General features: G+C 33.5%; 3 protein-coding genes across 3 annotated transcripts; 2 read left to right on the top strand and 1 right to left on the bottom strand.

Moving 5' to 3' along the window:
• Positions 1-610: 610 nt before the first annotated feature.
• TRIADDRAFT_55497 (uncharacterized protein) lies at positions 611-4,293 on the top strand (the record flags this gene model as incomplete). The annotated part of the gene is made up of 9 exons (XM_002111919.1): positions 611-693; positions 821-878; positions 1,227-1,409; positions 1,441-1,482; positions 1,889-2,019; positions 2,137-2,223; positions 2,297-2,387; positions 2,466-2,672; positions 4,201-4,293. 9 exons carry the CDS (start codon positions 611-613, stop codon positions 4,291-4,293), a joined length of 975 nt encoding a protein of 324 aa, XP_002111955.1.
• A 2,995-nt stretch (positions 4,294-7,288) lies between these two features.
• On the top strand, positions 7,289-13,679 carry TRIADDRAFT_55496 (uncharacterized protein; the record flags this gene model as incomplete). The annotated part of the gene is made up of 27 exons (XM_002111918.1): positions 7,289-7,392; positions 7,506-7,587; positions 7,762-7,830; positions 7,901-7,987; positions 8,139-8,250; positions 8,323-8,561; positions 8,661-8,838; positions 8,936-9,040; positions 9,241-9,458; positions 9,566-9,633; positions 9,928-10,014; positions 10,159-10,248; positions 10,325-10,392; positions 10,478-10,547; positions 10,798-10,933; positions 11,029-11,117; positions 11,419-11,495; positions 11,579-11,630; positions 11,755-11,827; positions 11,948-12,000; positions 12,100-12,181; positions 12,513-12,556; positions 12,695-12,788; positions 12,930-13,006; positions 13,091-13,193; positions 13,354-13,404; positions 13,599-13,679. The coding sequence occupies 27 exons, from the start codon at positions 7,289-7,291 to the stop codon at positions 13,677-13,679; spliced, it is 2,589 nt and encodes an 862-aa protein (XP_002111954.1).
• Positions 13,680-18,405: 4,726 nt separating this feature from the next.
• On the bottom strand, positions 18,406-25,037 carry TRIADDRAFT_55495 (uncharacterized protein; the record flags this gene model as incomplete). The annotated part of the gene is made up of 5 exons (XM_002111417.1): positions 18,406-19,122; positions 19,226-19,830; positions 20,616-20,767; positions 23,847-23,953; positions 24,984-25,037. The coding sequence occupies 5 exons, from the start codon at positions 25,035-25,037 to the stop codon at positions 18,406-18,408; spliced, it is 1,635 nt and encodes a 544-aa protein (XP_002111453.1).
• Positions 25,038-26,256: the final 1,219 nt, after the last annotated feature.

Raw genomic sequence — 26,256 nt, 5'->3', positions numbered from 1 at the left:
GTCACCAAAACACGGACTAACAAAATGTTCCAGACAGTGAAGGGTGCTCATTTATTTACCCACGGTAGAGTAAAGAGTACACTGTACAGTATGTGTTACATGGGCCGATTGCACGGACTGAACACCTCCAGACTGTTCAGTAGAAACGACTGTCTCCAAGTGCTGAACTGCTGATGTAGAGTACAGTACTGTGCACTGTACGCTACAGTAGATTTGTGAGTTCATTCCCTAGTGGTTACAGTACAGTGTACTGTACTCAAAGTTTTTACATACTGTACAGTACTGTACTGTACAGTGTACAGTAGGCCCAGCCATAATAACCCCGATTACTCAGATACTCAGCGTAAATAGCTTAAACGATGATGCATTATTACTGTACTGTACAGATTCTTTGGAGTACTGTACAGTGTACAGTACAAGGTCATCACAAGTTTGTTAGAACCTGGGACTACTGGGAGAGAGTGACAATGAGAGACTCACTCTCTCAGCCACTCACTCTCTCAGCAACTCACTCTCTCAGCACTCGCACTTACAACCATACCTACCTGACCTGTAGAACTGTCAACGAATGATCATAAACTGTTGTGGAGATCAATGAAAGAAAATTGGCATGGCTGAAATAAGTTTAGTGCCTAGGAAGTTTCTGTCCCTTCTTGATAGTTTTATATTTGATAAGCCTGCCTGTCCAGAAAAGTAAGTACTCTACTCTACTCTACTCGTGCAGGTGATCTCGATCCAATTCTCATCGCTTTCTTGATGCATTTGTTGATCAGCTAGACTAGTTTTAAATTTGCTCTTTTTTTCCCCATTGAAAACATAGTGAATGTAAACAGGACAAAGTGGCGGAAGATTATTTTGAACGAGTAGAGACTTATTCGGTACGGTGTAATACAACAGGCCTATCTGTATTTTTTTCTGTAGCAGATCTCCTATCGTGATAAATCACATATTATATTATTACTGGACTGAATGTGTACATTTTAATTCATTATAATGTTTACCACTGATCGTGTAAGTCATTAACCAAGTTAGCCTAATAATTTCAATAACAAATAGCAAATGAGTTGACTTGATCCGATCAGCACCATGTTAAGTGTGTTGTACTACACGAATTAATTTGTAATTACTCATCTACTTTTTAAAATATGTGGGACTGTTCTGCATGTACTGCATTTTGCTGCAACTCGATCGCTTATCACATCTTTCCGATATACTTGTATAAATAGGCTTATACATGGCTAGCCAAACCACCTGCTTTGTCTCCGCTGCAATGCGCCAGATATGGCTGGAAAAATGTGGATATAGATCGCCTGAAATGTGTTACTTGTTCTGCAACGCTGACTGTATCGCTACCACTTCCATCGACACGCTCGCAGCCATGTAATCAATGTTTCTTTTGCTCTTACATAGTTAGCTCATGATTTCCACAATTTATTAGAGGTAGATATTACATTGGATTCTTCTTATTCAGACGAAGAAGCGGTAAGAACTTTCACTGATGCATTGATATCACGTCATAACCCGTTGTGTCCGTGGAAGGATGCTCCTGTTCGTGGTAAACCATGCTGTTGATTACATTGATGGCCATTTCTCATATTTGCAAGTCGCACCACACCTACACAGACATACTAACTATTTGATTAAAATATAATTACAGAAGAATTGATACGTTTACCAAATACCTACGCTAAATGTGTACCAATTTTGCGACAGCGATTGAAATCGTACTCAAGTGCTCCTCATTTACTACCAAGGCTGGAACTGAATAGCACGCTTAATGTAAAAACAAAGAATACTGCTTAAGTCAGCGTGATATTACACGTATGATATCATAAGCACGCAGTTGTTTTGAGTTTAATCTCAACATCATTTTCTTCATGTATTGTAGACGTTACTCTCATGTAAAGAGGCTGTAGAGACATTAAAAGATATTTTAGATTGCCAAGTAATCTTAACCGATGTTGATGAAGAAGCTCAGATGATAGCTTGTATCTTAGCATTTTGTGGCTGGGTGCTGAAGTAAGTATTTAACTTTAAAATTGACCTATGATATTTACTGTACAGTATAGTGATAAACTCTTTAAAATCACGTAACCACCGTTGACACTCATTGGCTTACTTATCTTAATAAAATAGGCCCAGCGATAAACTCAAATCTTCACTGCTGATATGCTCGATTTGCCGAAGAAGAGCTGGTATTTGGAATTATACCATGGCAATCAGGTAGTTTAAAGTGCTGATACCGTATTCGGCATTAAAGATTGAATTGAAAGTTTATTTTCATCGCCTCATGTAGTGACAGCTCCACTGATAGCTTGGAACTATCTAGCGAGAGTATTGAAGAGCAATCCTCGTCTTCGCCTAGCAAGCGAAGGAAAATAGAAAAAGTATTCTAAATAGCTAAACACTGTAATATCTATTACTGCTCCTTTTATTACGACTAATATTGTTATCTTTATCTTCAGAAAAAATTTAATCCTATAGAGGAACATCGTTACTGGTGTCCCTATTTCATAGTCGACGATAATAATGCGGAAAGTAGAGAAGACGTGGAAAGGAGTTTAGGAAATGTCCACCAGGACAACAATAATGATACAGCCGGATTAAAGAGTATGCTTAGTTATCTATTTCCGAAACGCCACAGCCGCACTACTGATCCAAATTTAAATTCTGTAAGACTAGGATGCTTTGATTACTGTTAACTTGAGAAACTTATTGCGACAAACAAAGACGTAATATCCCTTTGCCTCTCCAAAATTTTCAGGTTCAGCCCGAGCAGGTTCTACAAACGGTACAAAGAACCCTTAGAAATTGTCGATCGTCTAAACTGCAATAAGTTTTTACGTGCACTTCGCTGCAAATTCTTAATGGACCAAGTCTCCAGCTTATGTCACTCTTTTGTTCTTCTAATTATATATTTGTCAAATAATGATAACTAAGTATAGCACTCCTTTTTATATTGTAAATTGAAAAGACCAATATAAATAATTTAATCATTTCTACTGATCTTGCTGCAATTTCTAATGCTTAAGCATCTTAATGTAACATTTTGTTAATGATTAGATTATTCTATAATATCTTTTTATTAGTTTAGACTCATCAGAGAGTACTTAAGTATTTTCTTTTGACTCTAAGCTTCAAAATCTTAGCTAGAAGGAAATTCTCAATTCCCAGACGTGCTGTACCAGCTCAACATAAATTCACTTTACTTTATAAACATCAGTCATACCTTATAATATTCATAGTTTAACGCAACTTTCGATTGTGTGTTAAAGAAATTGACAATTTTACATTGACAATGTTATCATGTGTTTTCAGGAAGGCTATGTTCTTTCAACGTGCATTATTAGAATTAAATGCTCCTAATTTCCTTGTCGATCCAAAGTATAATATACGAGTACTGTGTAATGTACAGGGTATACAGTATATAATACGCGTATATACTGCACTATTTTCCAGATGGGCCTAACATTGTATTTATATCTTCATGAATGAATAAATAATTGTAAAAACTATACCAATTAAAATACCTGATAATTAATTAAAAGATTTTGTTATTTTTATATTAAATAAATAACTAAAGTCAAATTAAGAGTTGGATATTTGAATATTCTTGTACCGTTCCTGGAAGACGTACCTTGCTACTAAGCTGTTCACAAGAAAACATAAATAATAGTTCTGAAGCTTGGATTTTCACTAACCTTATAAATACTGCAAACCGTTGAACTCTGGTAGACTACAGTATGTACGAGTAATAATAATTATTATCCTTCAAAGCATGACAACGAATAGGACTCGAGAATGTGTAAGCCATAAACTTGATCACTAGAATTTATTAATAATTTTTAAAATCATAAGCGTATATTATGGTCCGGTACGATTTTCGGAAATTTTGCATCCGTAGAAGTCCACAAAGCTTGATAAAAACTTTGATTTGAATTATAGATTACTATTAAGATAAGCCTACTACATTTACAATAGTGAGTGTATCGTCCATTTAGCAAATAAGATTTCGCTTCTTATGTTTACTTAAAAAACTAATTCATTACACCTTACAGTCGATCCAATTTTTACAGAAATCATTAATATCACATAACGACGATATCACTAAAGTTGCACCCTCTGCAGTACATTACAGTTGCTTATGGCTCAACGTTTACTTTAACTTATTAAAGACTAGGATTTCGATACGCATTTCAGTGTTCCGCCAAATCCCTAAGAATTTCAACGATCCCACATCAAGATCTCTGTAGTAGATCCTATATTATTATGAGTTTGGAAGAAGAAGTCTAGACACGTAAATACTGGTAGATAGTTATACTGCACTCCTCATTATATATATACTCCACAACGTACCAAGACAACTCAATAAAATATGTGTTTTTTTAGTAGTCGTTACTAGATGCAGCAATCACTGGTTAGTATTAACTACATTATTATTTTATTAGTTGTATTATTGTAGATATTAACCTCAACTAATAGACAGCAGAAGTTTTTATTCTACTTTCTAGTAGTTTCTATCAGTTAAAACTCTTTCGGTAAACCTTAATCCGATCTTGTTTATTCAGAATAAAGAAAAAAGTGACGTAATGCGCAGCCGTAATGAGCCGCGTTACCATTGTGACGAAGACAGGACTACGTATTCGTCGACTTCTCCAGCACATTATATTAACGCCAGCTTGCGTAAGCACATCACGTAATATCAGTAATAAGTATTAAGAGATTGATTACTCTAAAATCACTTAGAACTGTGAACGAATCCTGCCAAAATATTCTTCAATCGGTTCTACTCTTTCCCATCGCTTGAATTTATCCGCTTTGGGATAATCTGCTGATATTATTTGGTATGAGAAAAGTTTTTGACGCATTTCTCGAGTTGAAATATTAATCAAGTTGCGATATAGAAGATCAAAATTATATTCTCTTTTATTTCTCTTTTATATCGTCTTACCAAGTACTGCTAAATGGATAACGTTATAGACTGCTTTTAAATGTAATTTTTATCGTTACCTATTTACAGTAATTTGCGCCTTCTTGCAAGAAAACGAACACTAAAAGCAATCTAATATGAACAAAGTCAAGTTCAGAATACTGGTTCTACTTGTATCAGTCCTAAATATCCTCCATCTAACATCCGGAGAGAGTTGTTCAAAGGTAAATCTTTCGATAGAAATAAGTTTACAAGAATATGAAAAGCTAAAGGATATATTCAAAATACAGAATAAATTGAGTATCGTTGTTGCGCGCTGTTATATCCTATTATACATTTTAAAGAGTTTGAGACCAAAGTAACTAAAGCTGTCTTCATTGTTAATGTATTATGAACAATAATAGTTTAAACTGTTAGTAAAATATGAAAAATTACACATTGAATACCATGTTGAGTAGCTAGAAATTATTTCATACAGAATTTAAGAAAGCTCAATAGCAACCAAACGTAGTTGATTACCTTTGTTATCAAAACCAGTTTCGAAATCAAATTGATGCTGATGCTTAGATGAAATTTAATTTGAAAAAGAATAAGGTATAGGAGCGTATATCGAATTTACTATATAATAGTAATAGTAACTGTTACCATACTAACGCCGTCTAGGTCATTATTTTTCATGTCTTGTTATAATAGACACTCACATTAATGTTTAGTTTTCTTAGTTTGGATTTTATGAAAATCTTATTGAATAGGCTAGTAGAATAGAGTTTTCTTACGCCTTGCAAATTAACCATCATTTACGCTCATTTATGAGAGTTGGAGGCCATTGATTTCGAAATTTGCAATTTTTTAGTTAATCATAGTTTTAAGTACAATAATACATTACTTGCTGATATCTTTCCTCTTAAATTTTAAAGTTTATCATAAAAATATGCTATCTTACTTCCGTATATCAAGGTGAATTTCAAATTTAGACTTTTTTTTAGCATAATTACAGTAAAGTAACGTCAATCTTCTAAGTATATGGCTAGACGCATGAAAGTCTTCCTTTTTTCGTCAAAAATTAAATTGATTTGCAAAGTGATAGCTGTTATAGTGCTACAGATCATAACACGTGCACTTAGCGAGTAGCTTTATTCTCATTATGTTTACAAAAATATTTATGAAAATAAATGATCACTTTGTCAGTAAAAGCCAGAAATCCAGCATAAAAAGCATGAAAGTTGATCATTTGATTGCGATGAAGCTAAAAGTTTCGATATTTTAGATTTTTATCGATAGATTTCGCAGCAAGTGCAACATGTAAAGAATTAGCCTGAATTAATAGTACTGCTACTATATTCACAAATCACGTCACGTATTATTGCTCATTCTATAAAAGCACTGCATTTATACTTATCATTAATAACGTACTTTTTGTAGTTGATTAATCTTAATGTTATAACAAATCGTGCCGCATGTATGCGATACGAGTAGCATTTTTAACCTACTGATACTTCGTACAAACTTATACGATCGGTAAACTAGAAATGATATCATCTTCACAATGTTAAACTCTACTTGCTAGTCAAATAATTATATTACGGTAGAAGATCTTTATTCCATAGCAAATTCAAAATAATACGATTACTTAATTAGAAATGATGTCATCCCCTAATATTATCAATAAGTTCTAGTCCAATAATATATTATGCTGTAAAACCTTTATTCCGCAATAATTCTCTATTAAGTACAGTACACTTTGAATTTTTCGTTAATTTACAAAGTGATACGTCTGCTTTATTCTGTCGTCGTTTATTTAATATTTTATCTCTAAACCAAAATGTGATCGATATGCAAAATCTTTGGTTACTATGTCGGCCAAGTTTAATCGTATTCTATGCCTTAAATTCATAAATTTAAAAACATGATTAACATTTTTTCCTTGCCGTCCACTATAGGATGACTTTGATTATCAGTATACGTCATGTGATGGCGCAGGTAATCGCTGGCGCGTTGCTATCCCGAAGGAAGGGAAAAACTGCAGTTCCGGAGCAGTGCCTCTTCCAGTTCTTGGCCGAAAATGCGGTAATGTTTCAATTTAAGTTTATCTTACAATTGAAGAATGATTTGAATAAAAGAAAGTATTGATTGATAGTTATAAAAGATATCCTCATATTTTATAGTTTTGTTATTGTATTTTCACTTTATTTTGCAATCGATCACATGAAACATTAATCATAATACCTGTAGTAAGTAGAGTAATTGCTTTTAAATAATATGTTAGATTTCCATTGTAATCCCGGTCAATATATGGACATAAATGGCGATCAAAGCTGTCATGGCTGTCCAGGTGGTACATACAGTAACGGCAATACTATGACCTTTCAAAAATGGGATCAACTCTTACCAGGATGGGAATCTAGTGGATACGCCAACCATTATGATACTGGAGACAGCAAAAGCATCAGAAACTGCACTAAGTAATATTAATTGCTTGATTTAAACTCCATTTATCCGTAAAAGTACAAAGCTGCTAGCAATTTAGGTTAGAAATGAAAAAATTGATCTGTCTTGTTTTGCTTCTCGATTACAGGGCTAATTGGGTAACCGGTGGAGGCTATATCATATCTGCTGCTTCTCGCTCTTGCTATTCTATGCTAACTTATTCAGTTGATGTAAGGATTTACGCTATGATAATTTACATCTTTTTTTACTTAGTAAATATCTTATCGATCGTTTAAGAGTATAATTTGACTCCTAATGAATATTAAATCAAATATTTCGCTCTTTCCCTTCTTGTTTTATATAAAAATGGTGTAATAATAAATTATTAATTTCAACATCAATAGTTAATAGAAGCTGGCAGCGTCGAATTTGAATACAAGATAGAAGATGATAGAGTTACGCTTGTTGTCGAGGTAAGTCTAATTATGCCATGATATCTAATAAAACAACTGTGATAAACAGTTTTTACCTGTCGTTTTCTAGACTAAAAGTAGTGAAAAATGCTTAAAATCTAAAAATACTGAACGAGCGTACATTACAAAGACTGGTAATGTTTGGAAGAAGAAAACGGTTAGACATCAATATGAATACCTGAAATTATGTAAAATATCTGATGTTCACTGCCACTCTACGGCATTATTCACTATAGGAATGTAGCCAGAAATTATTTTGAGATTGCTTCGATTCTCATCAGAAAATAATTTTTATCTATTTTTGATAGCTTCCTCTTCCAGCAGGAAGATCTGTTATAATTTGGGATACAGGTATTGTATACTATGTTACTGAAAAGACTAAAGTTCCTCCGGTTTACATAAGATACGTCAAGATTACAGGTAATCCACTGAAATCGTGATCGCTGTGGCAGCTGCTAGTATCGATGTTAATTTCGTCCATTGCATAAATAGGGGTGCCATATACGTATGAGTGTATGTCTTGTCCGGCTGGTACCTACAGCGGGGAGGGTGCTTCTTATTGCTTACTCTGCCCAGACAACACTTACTCTGAAGGAAATACAACTAAGTGTAGCAGTTGTGACAGCAAAAGCGAATATGCTGAAAGAGGAGCCACAAAATGTGCGAAGAGGCCAGCCTGTAAAGAAGAGGATTATTTTGAAACTTTTACAGTATGCGATGGCAATAAACAGGTTCGATACAGATGAATGATATACAGTATATAAAATATCTACATTTGAAGATAGTCCAAATAAGAGGAACTGATTCTCCACATTTTGTATTTTTTATAGACTCAAAAAATGTACAAGTGGAACGAACCTAAGCTATGCCGTGAAGATTTGAAAGGCGCTGTTACATTGCCAGCTTCAGGGGAAAAAATAAAGTGTCAACTATGTAATCCAGGAACATTCCTGAAAGGCAACCATTGTGAAATTTGTCCTGCAAATCAATATGGAGATGGTGAAAGTGGTAATCAAAGAGACTATTAAAATCTGATTCATACGTAATATTTTCATTAAAGGATAAATTTCGGTCTCATACTAAGTAAAATTTTTGATGAAATAAGGTTGTTCCCCTTGTCCACCATCCACATCAGCTATTCGTGGCCATTACTATCAATGGTGGTCGGCTTTACCATCCAATGTGACACTTTCATGTGTATCACCTTACAGTAAGCTATCCATTTCAAGCATAAGTGTCAATAATTTATCTGCTATCTAAAAACTGTACTAAGTTCTTGATTAGTCTATAATAGCGTTGATAACTAATAAACTGGAATAACATTGCAAAATAGATCTGAACTTAATTAAGAAATACCAGTTGCAAAACATAAACTTAGCTTAAATGATACTTATGATATGATGTTAACAGCTCAAGGTTGTGCCACCATGGATGGCTGGCGTTTACGTAATACCTACATTGATAGTGGTGTTGGGCATGATGGTGATACCTATCTAGAACTGGTTCTAAAAGTTAAAGGATTTGCCGAGCCGGAAGTCAACAGCGGCTTAAAACAAGGAGAATTTGGTAAACTTACCTTTGTCTTTGAAACAAGATGCCAAGGATCATGCAAATTATCGTTGTACATGGTAAATAGCATAACTGAAATATTACTACACAACTCGAGCAATTTTTAGGCATTAATGATACAGAAAATCAGGACTTACGATATATTAATCTAATTGCATTCTTATAGGCTGGTAAACATCACTTTAATGGAGAACTTTCTAGTTGGCATGGAGCTCAGAGTAAACAAACTTACAGGTATTTTAATAGGACATGAACAATATTTAATTTGGAAGTTTACATTTATACTAATGATATCTAGCTAATCGTTGTTTATCAAAATTTTATTTAAGCAAATTATTCGATAATTTAGATGAAGTTCACTAATTAACAAATCATGCTACTGCAAAGAGTTTTTAAGAGCTTCGTACTGCTTAATTTCTTCGACCTATTCAAGACTCGAATCGATTCATCTTGAATATTACAGCCATAAAATAGACAAGAAAAGTCGATAAAACTAACTACTCATTAATATTTCAATCACTATTTTAGTTATATTGTCACAGATCCTCACGTAAACCGATTTATTTGGGAGTTTTCTAGAGATAACAACGCCGATAATAGCAATAAAGATGATAGGTATCTTTTTGAATGAGATGTAGGAGCTTACAACCTGTTTTTGGTTGGAGTCATTGCTTTTGATACGGATAGAATATTAAATAAATAACAGATGTGAGTACTTTACTCTACCCTTATACCATATTATTGTATTTGCTTTTTTAGGGTTATAATATACAGCATCAATGTCACCAATACTATAGATGGCGGAGCTTACCGTTGCAATGCATGTCCAGTTGGAACTAAGGACTCTAGGTAAATTAGAATACCTAACACATCATGTATAAAAATCTTATACAAAAGCTAATTTACAAAATCAATCGCAAAATAGATGTATACCTTGTCCGAAAGGCCAGTATATCAATAATGCAACTAAGAACTGTGTTAAATGTCCAAAAAGTAAGCTTGTTGGCGGTTAATTTTTCTTTTTGTCAAACATGGATAATATTTTAATAACATTTTCTGTGTATTCTGTTATTATTAGATACATATTTAAAAAATAATCAGCTATCTGGAGCTGCTGCTTGCGAAAAATGTGGACCTGGAACTTTTAGGTTAGCCTTTAAGTTAATTAAATATCATAAAAGAAGAGGATAAGCTCATGAGTTATAATATTTTTGGGGTATTGTAGTGAGGAAGGTTCAGTCCGCTGTTCATATTCTTGTCAATATAAGTCTGATAATGGTGATCAATATGATTTTACGAAATTATCTTCGTAAGTTGCAAGAAAATGCTTCTGACAATCTTTAATGATCAATATACACGTTTGTGCTGCAATATAATATCCTGCATTTGTCGTTGTAGCCCACAATTAGTTGAAACCGGTCCTTCATTTACCGCCGAAGGAACAAACTATCACCATGTTTTCAATGTCTCCTTATGCGGAAAGACATCAACCTGTCGCACCAATTTTTCTGCGGCAATAAGGGGCTCTCATAGGGTATTGAAGGCTATTCATTCTTTTATACTAAATTTACTAAGCTATGGTGAACTAAAGCATCCACCTGATTGTATTTTTTCGTAATTTTAACGTAGGATCGCGAAACTTACTTAGACGCTTCCATTTGCCGCAGCACCATTATACACTGGAAGGACAACAAGAAAATTGCTGCTCAACCTATCTCGTAAGATTCGTTTCTTGAAAATCTTCTGTTCTAGCTGTAGCACCAGTGCAAATCGCATCTGGTAGAGTATTTGTAGCATTTATCAACTTACGAAATGCTGCCGTTATTTACTTAGCATTCGTTATTAATTATGCTTGGAATGTATCAGATAAAACTAAACTCTTAATGGTCGATTTTGCTGTTAAAAGACTATCTACTCGCTTTATTTGCGTTTGATTCGACTATAAGTTACTTGTAACGAAAATTTACAACAGTTAGCTTGCATAAAAATGTAAATATTCTAATTCGTACTTCTTGTTAGATTGGGAAATTATTTAGCGGGCATTTCTTCTAAAAATATATTGGGTAACGTTAGTTTCCGAGGTTTTGAAGAAAAAGGTTGGATATAGAGCCTTATCTACACCAGTACCGTATCAATTTTATGCCCTCTTTAATTAATTTTAACCCGGTTATTTTCATAGCTGATAAATCTAGTGGAGTAAAGGACATTCATTATTTCTTCAAGAATAATGCGTAAGTAACACAAATATTCAGTTACTGAAAAGAACTGTTCAATACTACTTCAATCTTATTAATTATAGAGTGAAATAGGCGAAAAATTAATTTTGTTCTATCTTCCTATTTCAATCCAAATTAGTCCCACTCGGGCATGCCCTAGAGGACGATCAGTTGTGATTGCATTACGATGTGATGCCACAGCAGGCTCCACAGTAAGTTAAAATTGTATTCTTATGCGTTTATAATTAAGATCTAATTAAGCTGATAAATTGGAAGCTTAGGGTCTATTACGATTATTGTAATGCCTTTTAACACAATTTAAATATCAATAGGGAATTATTAAACTACCGACAAAATGTCCTAGCGGAACATGCGATGGATGCAAGTGCGTCCTAATCTAATTGCTCTCATGTCTTGCAATCGATTTTTCTTAAATATTGTCAAGTAATAGATTTATTGATATTATGATTGCATTTTAATGCAGCTTCAACTTTTTATGGAGAACTAAGTATGCCTGCCCAATTTGTCAGAAGAAGGATTACACTATAATTCATTCTAAATGCCAGGTAAGAATTTCATACGTATGTTAATCATGACATTACTGGATTGATATTGTATTTGGACTGCTATCTAGAAATTCAAAATTTTTTATGCACCGGTTTTAGTTACTTATAAGTAGCAACTATCCCACATGTTAATCGCTGGCCTATATCAGAATTTTTATTGTATCTAGACTTCTATCTAATAATCCTTCATACAATAGTGACTTAAAAATAGTTTTATAGTCGTTGGTATCATTGTTTACAAATTTTTTAAATGATATACATACCATATAATATCTATTCAATGTTATTTCTGTATTTTAATGCTATCGCATTTTTGCCTTTACCTTTACAGAATAGTACAAAAACTACACATTATGTATGGAAGCACCAGCCAAAGTTAGTATAAAGCCATATTATGTTTTCTTCATATTCACTGCAGTAAAAGAAGTAACATTTAAAGTTTTATGGTTGGAGTCTCTTTTATTGTTTAAAATCTTATATGTAACATATACATCAACCGCATTTATCACGTAGGATATGCCGAGATGGCGTCAGCCTGCCACCAAAAAAAGAACAGAAATGCACTATTATGGAAAGAACGATAGGAGCTGCTGTTCAGGACTTTAAAGTACGTAAATACAGTTCGATACGCTGCAGTTGCATATCGCAAAGGTTCTTTTTTGTGTATCACAGCGTATAAGCTTAATTGACTTAATATGAGTTATAAATATCTCTATTAACCATAAATTTATCTAAACCTCGTCCGTAGATTATTATCATTCTGGTCGCTGTCGCAGCTGTGGTCCTTATACTTGCTTTAGTTGGATTATATCTAAGGAATAGGAAGTGAGCGTCAAGATGAGCTATTAGTTTGCTTCGTTAACATAGGGTTTTATTTAAATTGTTGTCTTTCTCTTAACTCTTTTGTAGGCTTTCCCACAGATATGTTAAATTACAACAGAACTTAAATACCAAGGATAGCGAGATGCCTGCACCAGAAACGTGTGTTATTGACGACGATGATGACGAAGAGGTACCGTAAATATAACGATTAACTTAGGTTCATGCAATTTGTTATTGTAAAATAAAAATTTCAACGATAGAAACTATGAGCATAATTTATTAATTGCTAGCATTCAATACATAGTTAGCTCTAATCATTTATATGTGTTGTTATACTATACGTGCAATAGGAAATAATCTTCAATAATGGAAGAGGCAAGAAAAATCAGCAAACATTCAAGGTTTGTCCATTTTACAATTAATTAATTATAATGATGCGGTAATATGTACTACATCTAAGAATAATTATTGCGATAATTTTATTTTTTTGGCCAAATTTTGTAAGAATTGTTCATACTTAACTGGTTAAGATCAAAATTAAGATAAATAAATCTATAGACACTCAGCGGGTATCACATCTCTGATCTTTTTGTAGGATAATCAGGGCCATCATGACGATGCCTTCGATACGGTATTACTGGAGAAAGGAAACAAAGATACAAATAAGATGATATAAAATAATTATAATCTGGATAAAGGGTTTTTATGTCAGGAGAAGAATATACTCGTCCTTTTTGTGAAAAAAATTGCTGTTTTACTTCTTTAAACAACAGAATGATTCAATAGTACGATCTTTAAGGAATGCGTTAAATAATAGAATTTAGATAATAAATAAATATGTAAGCAGCAAAAAGCAACCTGTTCTATAACTGTATACTAATGTAAATCATCCTAGCATGATGTACGGTAGTTTCATTTAATATTAAATTGGTAATTATCAGTTAATGATAGTTCTTAAATTATCACTAAATATTATGTACGCATCAAGAGTCAATAACAATCACAACAGAAAGATATTCAGAGGCGCTATAAAATTACTCGTCTGTCTTTTATTGTTTGAATCGAGTTTATTAGAAGTCAACTTAAATAAGCTAATGATTGTTATCTAGATAACTTGTGAAATTTAATATTTTACATTCGTGTCTCGAAATTACTATTACGTTATGTTAAGCTTATCAATAAATGATGTAATTACCGACAATCTAATTCAGAGAAGAGCAGGTTTGTTTTTCTTTTAAATTATTCTAGGTTTATTACTTATCAACGCTTTAGTTGGATTATTTTACTAATTTCTAGTCTGAATAGCCTAATGCAAATGTGTTTGATAGAATACCAACATATAGATAGCAAAGTATCATGAAAGTGGTTTAATCTGATGTAAAAAGCTGGAGTTATTTGCCACTGCACCTTATCGTTACAAACGTAAAGCAATATATGACTTGAAATAATCAGACAATATTTAATTAAAGCGACTTAAATACAAGCCATTACTCGATACTTCGTCATAAGTAGACGCATATTGTTACATTATACAGCGATAGATTATATAGTTAATCATTTATAACGTAAATCTACCGTAATACAACAATTTACTATGTTTGCTGACGGATAAATAATTTTTGATTATTCCTCGAATAAAACAATAATTAATTAAATGAATAAATAAATAATAGCAACAATGAAGAATAGATTACTATTGCTATACACTTTCCCAACTAATAGAACTAAAGTTATACAATCTTCATAAGAAGCAGAAATTGATAGAAATATACGAATAATATAGGATAGCTGACCGGGTACTGTGTACGAGTATGAATGAGCAAATGTGCCACTGCGCATTAACGTTCAATATATACAGTTGCCATGGCCACCATGCTTTGCTTTGCCTATTATCGATTAACTTGTTACTAAGGTAACTTTGCTTGTTAATAATCCTTACGTTGAAATAGGAGTGTGTATCTTGTCTTCCTTAATGTTTATACTGTAAATTATATCGCCACTGCATGAATTTGGGCCAAATCATATAATCAATAGACAGGGGAGTACCGTACTGTACTTATTATTGTATCTATATGGTGTACATTATGATACATAAAGTCGCATAGATACCATATATCATTTCTATATATATTGCAGATGTATAGTAATCGTAAGCTATTGAGTTCGTAAAAATTGATAGCATACGCTTACAAAAGCTGCTGCCCATTACTTTATTCCTTCGTAACGGACAAGATTGGCAAAGAAAAGTTGTGATAAATAGTCTGTAGCTTTGCTGCATTCTATCGAACAGGAAGATATTGTGTAGGAGTTTTTAAGCAAGATCATTTAAAATCAAATCATTTTATCTAAGAAGCTTTAATTAATAAGTACTGTAATATTATTGAAACAAGACGCGGTAAAATATGGCTGATCAAGGGAGCGAAGACATAAATCAGGTAAAATCCGAATAAAATACGAGACATTTACATAGAATGTCGAGACTAGAGAGTATTATTTTTAATATCTAACAAGAATTATATTACGCAATTTAATGTTACTTGTTAAATTTCAATGCGGCTGAAATAGAAATCTTTATAAAAATTAAGTTATTGTAATAAAAATCTTTCTAAATAAATTAAAGAAAATTTTTTTCTCTTAACTAGGGTAAGCCTCAATTAATTAAAGAAGGTGCTACGACCAGCGAGTTTTATCGTACAAGCAAGCTACCTGAACGTTTTAATAACCCTGGTATGAGTCTGCAATATCCTTAGTAATTTTTAAATTTTATTTTTTAAACAGCAATCGACAGAAAAAACCCAGTTTCTACCTCGGGCAATCCCATATTTACATGCCAGCGAGAAGTTACTGACATACCTACAGTATCATTAGATAAGTCCTCTGATGGTGGAGGTATGTTCAATTTAATCAAATATTAGGCGATCAAATTTTCTGATTGAAATCGCATAGTATAGAAATCGATTAAACAAAAATCTGACGTAGTTTAGTGTAATTTGCTCCACCATCAGTTACGATAGAGTTCATCACAAGAAAAATCTTAACGGTTACTACGTTTTTATTCCATTCAAGTTTTTAATCATTCTTTAAATAGTGGCAAAAACTTTAATACGTTTATGAGATAATATGTTATAAGTTTTAGTCATACAGTTTATTTACTGGAATTAATCTATTCCAAGAAATTATTATAGCAAGTAAAAGTTTAATGTCACATATTCTCCTAGCACTAGTTCTTTAACGCAAATAAATACTACACAATTATATAAACATGTATATATATATATATATATATACTGTTTAAAGAAACTAACTTTAATTAACAGGATAAAATCCATTTCATAACAGTGGTGTACTAGTATCACCTAAAATATAGCTCTAATTTAAATAGAATGGTTTAAAGGATATACCGCAAAGCCTCAACATCCAATGTATAGGACTACATCCAGCCAAGTCGGGTAAGGAAATTTAATATTAATCTATAGTCAGTATTGCATTCTATGCAAAAAATCGTCTACAGAATAGTTGATTGGAAGTATTTCTTGACTACAGATCTCATCCTCCTACTGTCCACACTATGCCAACTCAATATCATGCCAAAAGTCAAAAATTTTCTCAGGTATTGATCTCACAAACCTATGTAGTGGTATTTTTCTAGCTTAATAAAACTTGCCATGATTCACAGTCAATTTATTACCGCAGTAGAATATTTTCTGCAAATAGCTGTGTAACAATATTTGTAGATCATGGACTATCAGTTTATACATTAGTTAATTAAAAATGATAGATACTACATCGGATTAGATTAACACCGATCTAACAAAGACTTGGAAAAATTTCTTACGTAATTATTATCGAATGATGTTTTTTAGCATTTAGGTCAGTGTGGAATGACTAGAAACCAATCGTTAAATACCGCTATTGAAAAAAGTAGAGTTTTCGATAAGTAATTTTAAGTAAATATGGAAAATTACGGCAACTTTCAGAAGGTCTAATGTGGATCTTTATACAATGCTTAATCATAATTGCGATTTATTTACAATTAAACCATAGCCATATGTAGTGTCTATATAGTATTAGCCGAATTGGGATCAGAATAAACATAATGGCATGGTGTAAAAATGAAAGAAATTATAGTATTTACCAAAATATATCGCTTGTTGATAGAGAATCAACGTAGTGGATAGAATTATTAATTTATAAGATAACCAGATATCTTGATAGATTGTTAGCTAAGTTAAAGTTAGTCATAATTTACAGTACTAAGACCATATTGTGCTTGTATTAGAATGGATAGTAATTTGGTAGAGTGTAATTCAGGAGCGAATAGACTGATGTGGTAGATAAAAATAGCAATTTATCGTTATCTCTTAAGATTACTATTTCCTTTCTTAACTTAAAATTTTAAATTTCAATTTTCAAAATTCTAATGTGGATACAGTGTATACGGTGATATATATGCTACGCATTAAAAGGTATAACTAATTCTCTTATCATACTTTTAAATCATTTAATAAAGGTTAGAATTTCATTGGCTATTTGCTTATCACAGACGAGTAAATGATTTTATTAAGAGATAATTTATAAGCTGCATCTGCAAGAATTGTTTTTACAACATCCTTTTCTATTCTATTTTTTTAAACTGCCTATCATTCACAAATAGTATTAGTACGGATAGATTTATAAAGCTAACGAATACAAAATGAATATCGTTACAACCACGGAAAAATGTATATTACCCGTAAGGCTTGTAGATATTATTATAAGATCCTATTACTGGTTAGATGTGCAATATATAAAGCGTTTATCTTAAATAGCGATTGGAGTACGAAACAGTACTGTAAAGCATAGCAAAACAAAGAATGTAATAAAATTACATTCATATCTGAGTCTTTAAATATTGAGTACTTTGAATAATTTAGCAATTTAATCATTATAACACTCTTTAGCATGTACATGTCAACATAATGAATTTAATAGCATTTGCCAGCTTTGGCTGCGAAAATTATGCATGAAACAATGCCTAATTCACAATTTAAATATCTAATGCAATCTATTAATTTGCGAAAATAAAACCGTTGATATTATAAAATGTTTAGGTATTTTACTTTGTTATTACAATCATTCAATAATAAGAGTTTGGAAAGAACTTATTCTTGTAATAAATAGGTTTGATGCAAATACGAGTTAGCAATCAGATAAATGTGTTTTAAAAATAGCGTGATAAATGCAGAAATTGGTTCCTTTTAAATGTAGCCCATTTCCAGACTTTGCATAGATGAAAAATAAATTGGCTTAATTTCGAAATGATGTCTAGGCGTTCTTATTCAACACCAGAGAACATCCGAAGCGGTGTCTAGACTCAAATAATTTTTGACTATCGAAAGCCTAAATACTACTAGTTCAATTAATTAACAGCTTATACTGGAGTCAACACCTTCATAATCCCCAGGAGTCGCTGTTTCTGGATCACTTTCAGGAGCGAGCTCAGTTCGTAAAAAGTCAGAAAATAGCAACCGAGCTTTAATTACAACTTTGTTAAGGTCGTGCTTCCTCACTAGCCGGTCAAAGTACATCGCCATGGTATTATGATCCATCTGGTTACGCATGATGTGATCACGATGTTGTAAAAGTATAGACAGACACAAGAATAAGACAAAAGGACTACCGTAACCATAGTGGCTATAATAAGTTGCTGGTGCTTCACTGTTGTCATTACAATTGGCATCAGATTTGCTATCTAGAGTTCCCGGATTGCTACATGATCGATTTAACCTAGGTGCCGAAAGTGGCCTGGGCAGCCCTCCTAGTGAATTATGTGGAAGTGTAGACCAAATAATTTCATATAATCTTAAGGCGTCATTGAACGAAAATTCACGTTTTAAATCTAATAATATCCAACGATAGCAAAAAAACATGTCTCCAGCACCACAATCTTTAAGATACTTGCAAAATTCTGGGTCCCATCTGTCCAGCAATTGCGATAGGTGCTCAAATTTAGTCATCATAGCAGAACCATCTGATGAGAAGTTAACTTTCATTCTTGACATGAGCGCGTTGAAACACCAAAACGTAGTAGCTTCGTCAGTCATAGTAACTAACAATGGGGCAGCGAGATCACTCATACCCTGATAGATATACGAACGACTGATTATTAAAATTGGTTATAGTTCAATGTTTTCGAAAAAATTTTATGCATACAACATGTAGTACAAATGTGGTAGAACATACCTGACAATATGAAATTTCTGGATAGGTAAATGCGTATGTTGCCAGGATGTTAAATAATTTTAGTAGGTTAGGATGATTACTCTCAACAGCAAAGTAAGGATAAGAGCGATCTGTTCGCAAAACATCTTTCATGATCATACTCGTGATATCCGCTGTTTTCTCTGGAGGTAAACCTTGCCACCTCAGCTTCATCCTTGCATATTCTCTCCCCTTAACTACTAAATAAGTCGAACGATCATCTTCGGTCATTTCAGCTGGAAATACACTTAATAAGTGAGGCCATATAATTTGTCTAGCATTGGGCTCTACTCCTCCATTGAATACGCGCATTCTTAGGTCTTCAGCTCGTGACCGTAATAACTGTCCTTCCTCATCAAGAAAGGCCTGCCATTCGGCCATAGTAACTGGAGAATGGCGAATAGAATCGTTGAATGCTGAAGTTAACCTTGACCATCTCTTACTAATATGATTTTTAATGGTATGTTTAAATGGGACTGAAATATGTTTTGATATAGCTTTTGTTTTAGTTGTTTTAGTAACGATTTTATTGTTCACTGATGGAATTCCACGTTGTACTATGTCGTCCTCAAGATTAATTTCATCGTCTATCAGATTGAGAAAATAATTAGTCACAGGCTTAATATGATGTACAGTGTACATTGGTATGGGTAGTAAGTTATCAGTATGTCTTGTTTAAGATTTTTATGAACTATAAGTTATGAAATTTCTTCAGGGAAGCAGAAGCTAAATTGATATATGGCGTACACATGTTTTATATCTCGCATGTACTTATTTTAACAGAATTATATCTGCAGTATTGATATTATATACAATTTTATTTATGAAGTTTGTGGCATACTGTAGGAACTTGATTAAACTACAGTAGCTAAGCACTGAATCAATTGTTTACTAATCAAAGATTACTGTGTATATGTATCTGTATAATTTACTAGCAAAGTGCCATACATGCAGGTAAGTAAGTATTAAGATATAGTGAAATAGTTAAGCAACAACTCAACTCGAGCATTTGCGCTGCAGTTATATGTAACAATGATTACGACTTGCGATTAGATCCATGTCAAGTGAACATGCTATTTCCGCTAGCAAGTGTCAGTTAGGTATCATAATGTGTGATGCATTTATCGCAACTTTACAATTTGTTGACATGTTAATTTGTATGATTAGAGTAGGTACAAGTACTGATTCATGCCATTCTAGTACGGTAATCAATTACGTTAACCATCAAACACTAATTGATAACTATTACGTAATCTTCGAGTATGATTACACTATTATTCATTTTTAATGATAAGCTGGCCGGCTACAAAGAATTAGGACGCCTATAAGTCTATAGAAGTAAAAGTTGAAATGCATTGACAATAAGTCTTACCTTCAAGTTTTATTTTAGTGACTCTTAACTGTAATATCGGATCTGAGGCATTTTGGAAAGCCTCGTCTAAGTCCCAATCGGAATTAAGCGCCAGGTAAATTTGACTATCGAGACTTGTAGCACTACGTGATAGGTAAGTGATAGCAAAGATGCTAAAAGATTGAATAGACGAATAAATTCACATTGCTGTCAATGAGTTGATAATACAATCATCAATTCAGGTATTAAACACGATCGTTAATCGAAATGCTCTGTTAAAGATTGCCATGAATAAAGTAATTGCATTTATGCCCTCTTCTACGCTAATAGTAAAATAATAGCTCATTGGAAGGCTATGTTAACGATTGCCATGAATAAAATGATTATACTTATACTCTCCTTTCTGCTACAGAGAAATGATAGCACATTACAAAGCAATACCATGAATTAATTAATTAATTCATTTTTAAAATATTTTACAGCTGTAGCTAAAGTAGAATGCTATAGTTAATCCAAAATATCCAACTGTAATCTTAGAAATGTCAAAAATTAAATATTCTGGCAGATGCACGTCTAGTCGTCTTGAAAAAATTTGACTAGGGTACAGATGTTTTGTCTTCAGAGAAATGGATTCATTCAAAGGGTTAAAATTCGCATCGGATATCCACATAAGGTCCCATTGCAATAGCAATCTTATTCTATTAGAGGTTGTTAAAACAGGGGTAAATGCTATATAATGATTTAAAGTTGAAGTTGTACCAATTGCCAATGCATGTACTGTTCTATGACGGCACACTGATTATGCAATCAATAAACAATTTGAACAGCTTTGGATATCGCAAATATATTACTTAATAAACAGTTGTATTTGTTTTTGATTTTCATTAAAAGATTATTACTAAAGGAGATTGATATACACACGGTAGAATTCTTGCCTAAACAATTTAAGCTAATTGACGGCTGCATCGCATTATTAGTGAAAGCATGAGTTTACAGATGATAGTTAGTACACGTAAAAGATATTTTTTAATGGTTCAGAACTGTTTCAATCCTGAACCATCAGATCGAAACAATGGATTGCTAGATGATTTCGTACAGTTAACTGAAAATAATAGCCAGCAAGTTTGATATTTTAGATTTTAATAATTTCTTATGAATGAAAAACAGTTCTGATCGAAAATCTCAGAAAAGGAAGAGAAGATAGCAACGACAGTAAATTCTATCATGAAAGGAATACTCGAGCAGCGCTGCTCCATAATCATGTACAGTAACTGGAAATTATAAAGGATGGTTTTAATCTTTTCCTTGAATAGATTGTTAGGCGATTATGTACCGATTAATCATAACTATTAAACATTGTCGCCAACAATCTTGTATTCTCCATTTTATTTTAAAAGGATAACGACTATCTAATCGTATATACTGTAGTTCAATTAACTTTCGTTAATGAAATGTAGTACCGTATACTTAACGGGAAATAACAAAGGCAGATAATTTTAATTCGTACTTCGATAGATTGCTAGGCGATTATATGACGATTTAATTAGCAGACATAATCGAGAGCAATCTTGTATTCTTCATTTCATCTCTTCAAAGTCAACGGCTACCATTTCATTTTATTTCTTAAGGATAACGGCTATCTAATCGTATATACTGTAGTTCAATCAACTTTAGTTAATAAAATGTAGTACCGTATACTTAACGGGGAATAACAAGGGATGATAATTTTAATTCGTACTTCGATAGATTGCTAGGCGATTAATCATATGACGATTAATTAGCAGACATAATCGCCAGCAATCTTGTATTCTCTATTTAATCTCTTCAAAGTCAACGGCTACCTAATCGTATAAAGTTCATTGAATAAAAAAGTATTGGTAATCATCTTAGCGAGTAAAAACTGAAATAGATTGCTATACCATGGAAAGGAGTGCATTGCAAATAGTTCCAATCGATTGCTTGATGATGACGTACAGTTAACTGGAAATAACTAGGGATAATTATAAATTTAATCCGTATTCTGTTACGATTGCTAGGCGATGATGTACCGATTAATTATGAAAATATAATCGCAAGCAATCTTGTATTCACCATTTCATCTCTTAAAAGTTAACGGCTAATCTAATAGTGTGTATAGCTTTCGTGAATAAAGTATCGGCAATCATCTTCTAGGATGGTAATACTAATCGGATAGATTGCTATAGAATGAAATAGAGCAAATAATTGACTTTAGGTTAAGAAATTACTAGACGAAGATACGATACAGTACAGCTCATTCGCAAGAGTAGCCTAGCACTTTATATAGTGGGCTAGTAAGGAAATTATAATCGCATCAAAATGATGGAAATTGATCATTTAAATTGTGGTATTACAAGACTGCTTTATTGTTTTCAAATGAAACTGTTGATTTCGGCTATGTTGTTTAAGTTTGATAAACCATAAGGCAAATCGAAAATACCAGCAGGCCATAGTGTATGATCATCTTCGCTCTGATACTACTGTACTATTCATCGACAGTCTGGCGCCTGTCGGAATATTTTCCATGGATGACATTACAATTTAAAAATAACTCAAGCTATAGCCAAACTCACGATGAAATCATCAATGAAAGGCTCATGATTAACCCATGGGCAATTTTGAAAAGAAGACTGCTATCAATACAATTCATCAAGTTCATGCAACGACACAATGCGTAGACATACGCATGAATTTTTTTCTTTTTTTTGTCTATTTTCTTTCCTTACCATTTAATGTAAAACAAATAAGTGTGTAACCGGATAGAATAGGTTGTCAACTGGCCTTTTCATCAGGATTCAATGATGTTTTCCAATGGTTAATTGTCTCTTGGATAGTGTATCAATAATTAGATATAGTAACGTTTATTCAGCCGATACAAATGTGAAAGCAAATGTTACCCTCATGTGAAGAATAATTGAGGGATGTCGGGCACCATTTTGCTTCACTTAACTATCATCGATTGCTTTTGGATGGGAAGAAAGCAAATAAGGTAAATAAGGAACCTTTCCATCGGAAGGATTAGGTCCACTTTTATCATCGTGATTTGTTCTTTCCCCTCCAGTTTCTTCCAAGTTATTCAATGTCAAGACGCGATAGCTTAACCCTTTTTGGCGGACTAGACTAGCAATGAGCTATTGTCGTTGTTCGACTCAATGTGGTTAAATCCAATGGCGCTGCCGCCATTGTTGATCTACGCGTAGAATAGTCATGATATAGATCTAGAGGAAGACTTACCATTGCAGCTTGAAAGCGCCCATCAAGAGAAATTTGAGGTTATTATACGATGTAATCGATGGATCAACAGCAAACGCTCGTATTTCCACATGTTGTTGATCTTCGTACTACAAATAGATTGGTTCAAAAAAAAAGACAGTGATTCAACAAATCTGATTATCCCATTAAACATCTACATTGATTTAACTTGATCATGCCTATCCAAGGCAATAAATCATAAAGTTAACAATAGAAAAAACTACAAAATGAAGAAGTATAAGTAAAAATCAAGTCTTTGATGCTTATTGCTCTTCATATTGTGGTCATCATCTATACGAAAAACTTGGATAAAATTGCAATAGCAAAATAAAATGACGGCGATATCCCTTGTCAAACTGATTTCAAATAGTGAATCAATGGAAAATTTGGATGCTATCAATAAGTTCATTGATCAGCGTCATTAATGAATTGAATGAAGATGAAATCTAGATTAATCTCACTTAATATCGCTATGCTATGGGTTTAGTTAGAGATCAATTTACGTTAAATTTTGATATAGTATTATTTTAATCACTGCTTTAATCCTACTACTGGGGTCAATGATAAGAGTGTAAAGTTGCCAACTCCATCGTCATGATTGTGTTATTGCAAGCTCTCTTGACGTCGTTTAACCCCTAAACTAGGCGTAGATGACGAATTGGAGTTGGATTTGTCATAGCGTATACACTTAAAAAATGCTATTTGGACATGAAACGAGTGTCATGTAGCCAACTCGATGCTTGTTCTACTAGGAAAATGTCGTGAGGGTAGTTTCCTTCTAGTGCAGACGACAGAGATTGGATTGGTATGGTATACGCTTGAAGAGTGGTGGTTCTTCGACATGAAATGAAATGAAATGGAAGGTAGCAAAGTGCAAAGTACTGTCTAAAAGTTATCACGCTTAAAGAATGTCTTGGATGAAATGAATGTAAAGTAACAAGCTGTATCCTTGTCAATATTGAAAATCTTTATCCAGTTGTGGATTCTCATGTGTACTACCACACGAACTTGTCTAACTAGCTACTACGATCAACATGATGAAGCCAAGGTCGATCAAGTCCTTGAAATAATGCAATTTTGTGTTTGTGATAGTAATTGAATGAGAAAGAAAAGACTTACTACAACTTGGATACGGACTGCTTCCGATTCATGCTGCATGATGCCAGCAGACATGATGAAGTCCTTATATTAGCTTTGCATGAGTTTGTGCAAGAGATCGAGATGGATAATTTGGATAAACAACAAGCGTTGAATGGATGTCGAATCAAGGAGGAAAATAGAATCCAATCAAGAGTTGAAATTGAAGCTTGTGGAATAAACTGCTACCAAGTTGAGTGATAATTGGCTATAGGATGCACTGCACTGTCACCAATGCAAATTGTCATTTACAAGCATACGTCGACACCAATCTCTCCAGCTGGTTGGCTTGAAAATGATCAATACAAACGTTTATTCAGCAGGAAGAATCCATCAGCATGCACAATCAATCACCAAGTCACAAGAGTCAATGTGAGAATGAATGATGCAAGGAAAGCAGAAGGCAATAGACAATTCAAGTATGCAACCAAGTGGATTGATGTGATTGTCCTTCATGAATTCCAATGGATGAGCTATGTCTAATTTTGGCAGAAGGCAACGAGAGAGAAGAGAGCCCCTTTCCCTCTCGCTTGAAGAAGAGACGAACGTTACACCAGTTGGGATTAATTTTGACCTGTAATGAATCAATCGTCAATATTCCAAGCTACTCTACGTATTCTATTATGAATGGTGGCAATCACAGGTAGAAGACGAAAAGCAAATCCAACATGGAGGTAAAATAGCAAAGCGATGGATGTAATTTCTTCCTACCTTGCCTACAACGCTAATGGATGCAAACGCCAGCTCAACCCTCGACGATGTTGTCCAATGCTGTTACTCAAGACCAATTGCTTCCAGAAGGAAAATAGACAGAAAAGGACTGACTTTGATAGCTATACTACCCACTAGGATCAATTAAAGCAATCCAATGGCAACTACAGGAAAAAGAGACAGCAAACTTTTGCATCGACTCCAGCTGGTCTGCACAAAAAGCTGCAAAGGAAATCTTTAATATAACGCCATGGCTAAATCCCCTCTGGCTGATCCAGTGCGGTCGCGATGGTTGAACAGCTTTTCTATCACCGTACGGTGGGCTATTGTGATCGCTATTAGTCACTAAGTACACTCGACCATCTGACTGGGTAGAGTCGATACGATGCGAGGATAACCCGTTGGATGGCATACTGATCCTAGTAGTAGAGAGTAGCGTTAGCGCTAGTCTAATCTACTCAATGGTCCTACATGAGTAGTTCTACTGGTCTAGCCATGTCACTCCGATTCGTCTCTAAATTGTTCACCGGGTAAAATTGGACCA

This window comes from Trichoplax adhaerens, genomic scaffold (assembly GCF_000150275.1).
Source record: "Trichoplax adhaerens TRIADscaffold_4 genomic scaffold, whole genome shotgun sequence".
In the NCBI taxonomy this organism is placed as follows: Eukaryota; Metazoa; Placozoa; class Uniplacotomia; order Trichoplacea; family Trichoplacidae; genus Trichoplax; species Trichoplax adhaerens.
The sequence above is the reverse complement of the archived record's forward strand: the minus strand, read 5'-3'. Positions and strand labels throughout refer to the sequence as shown.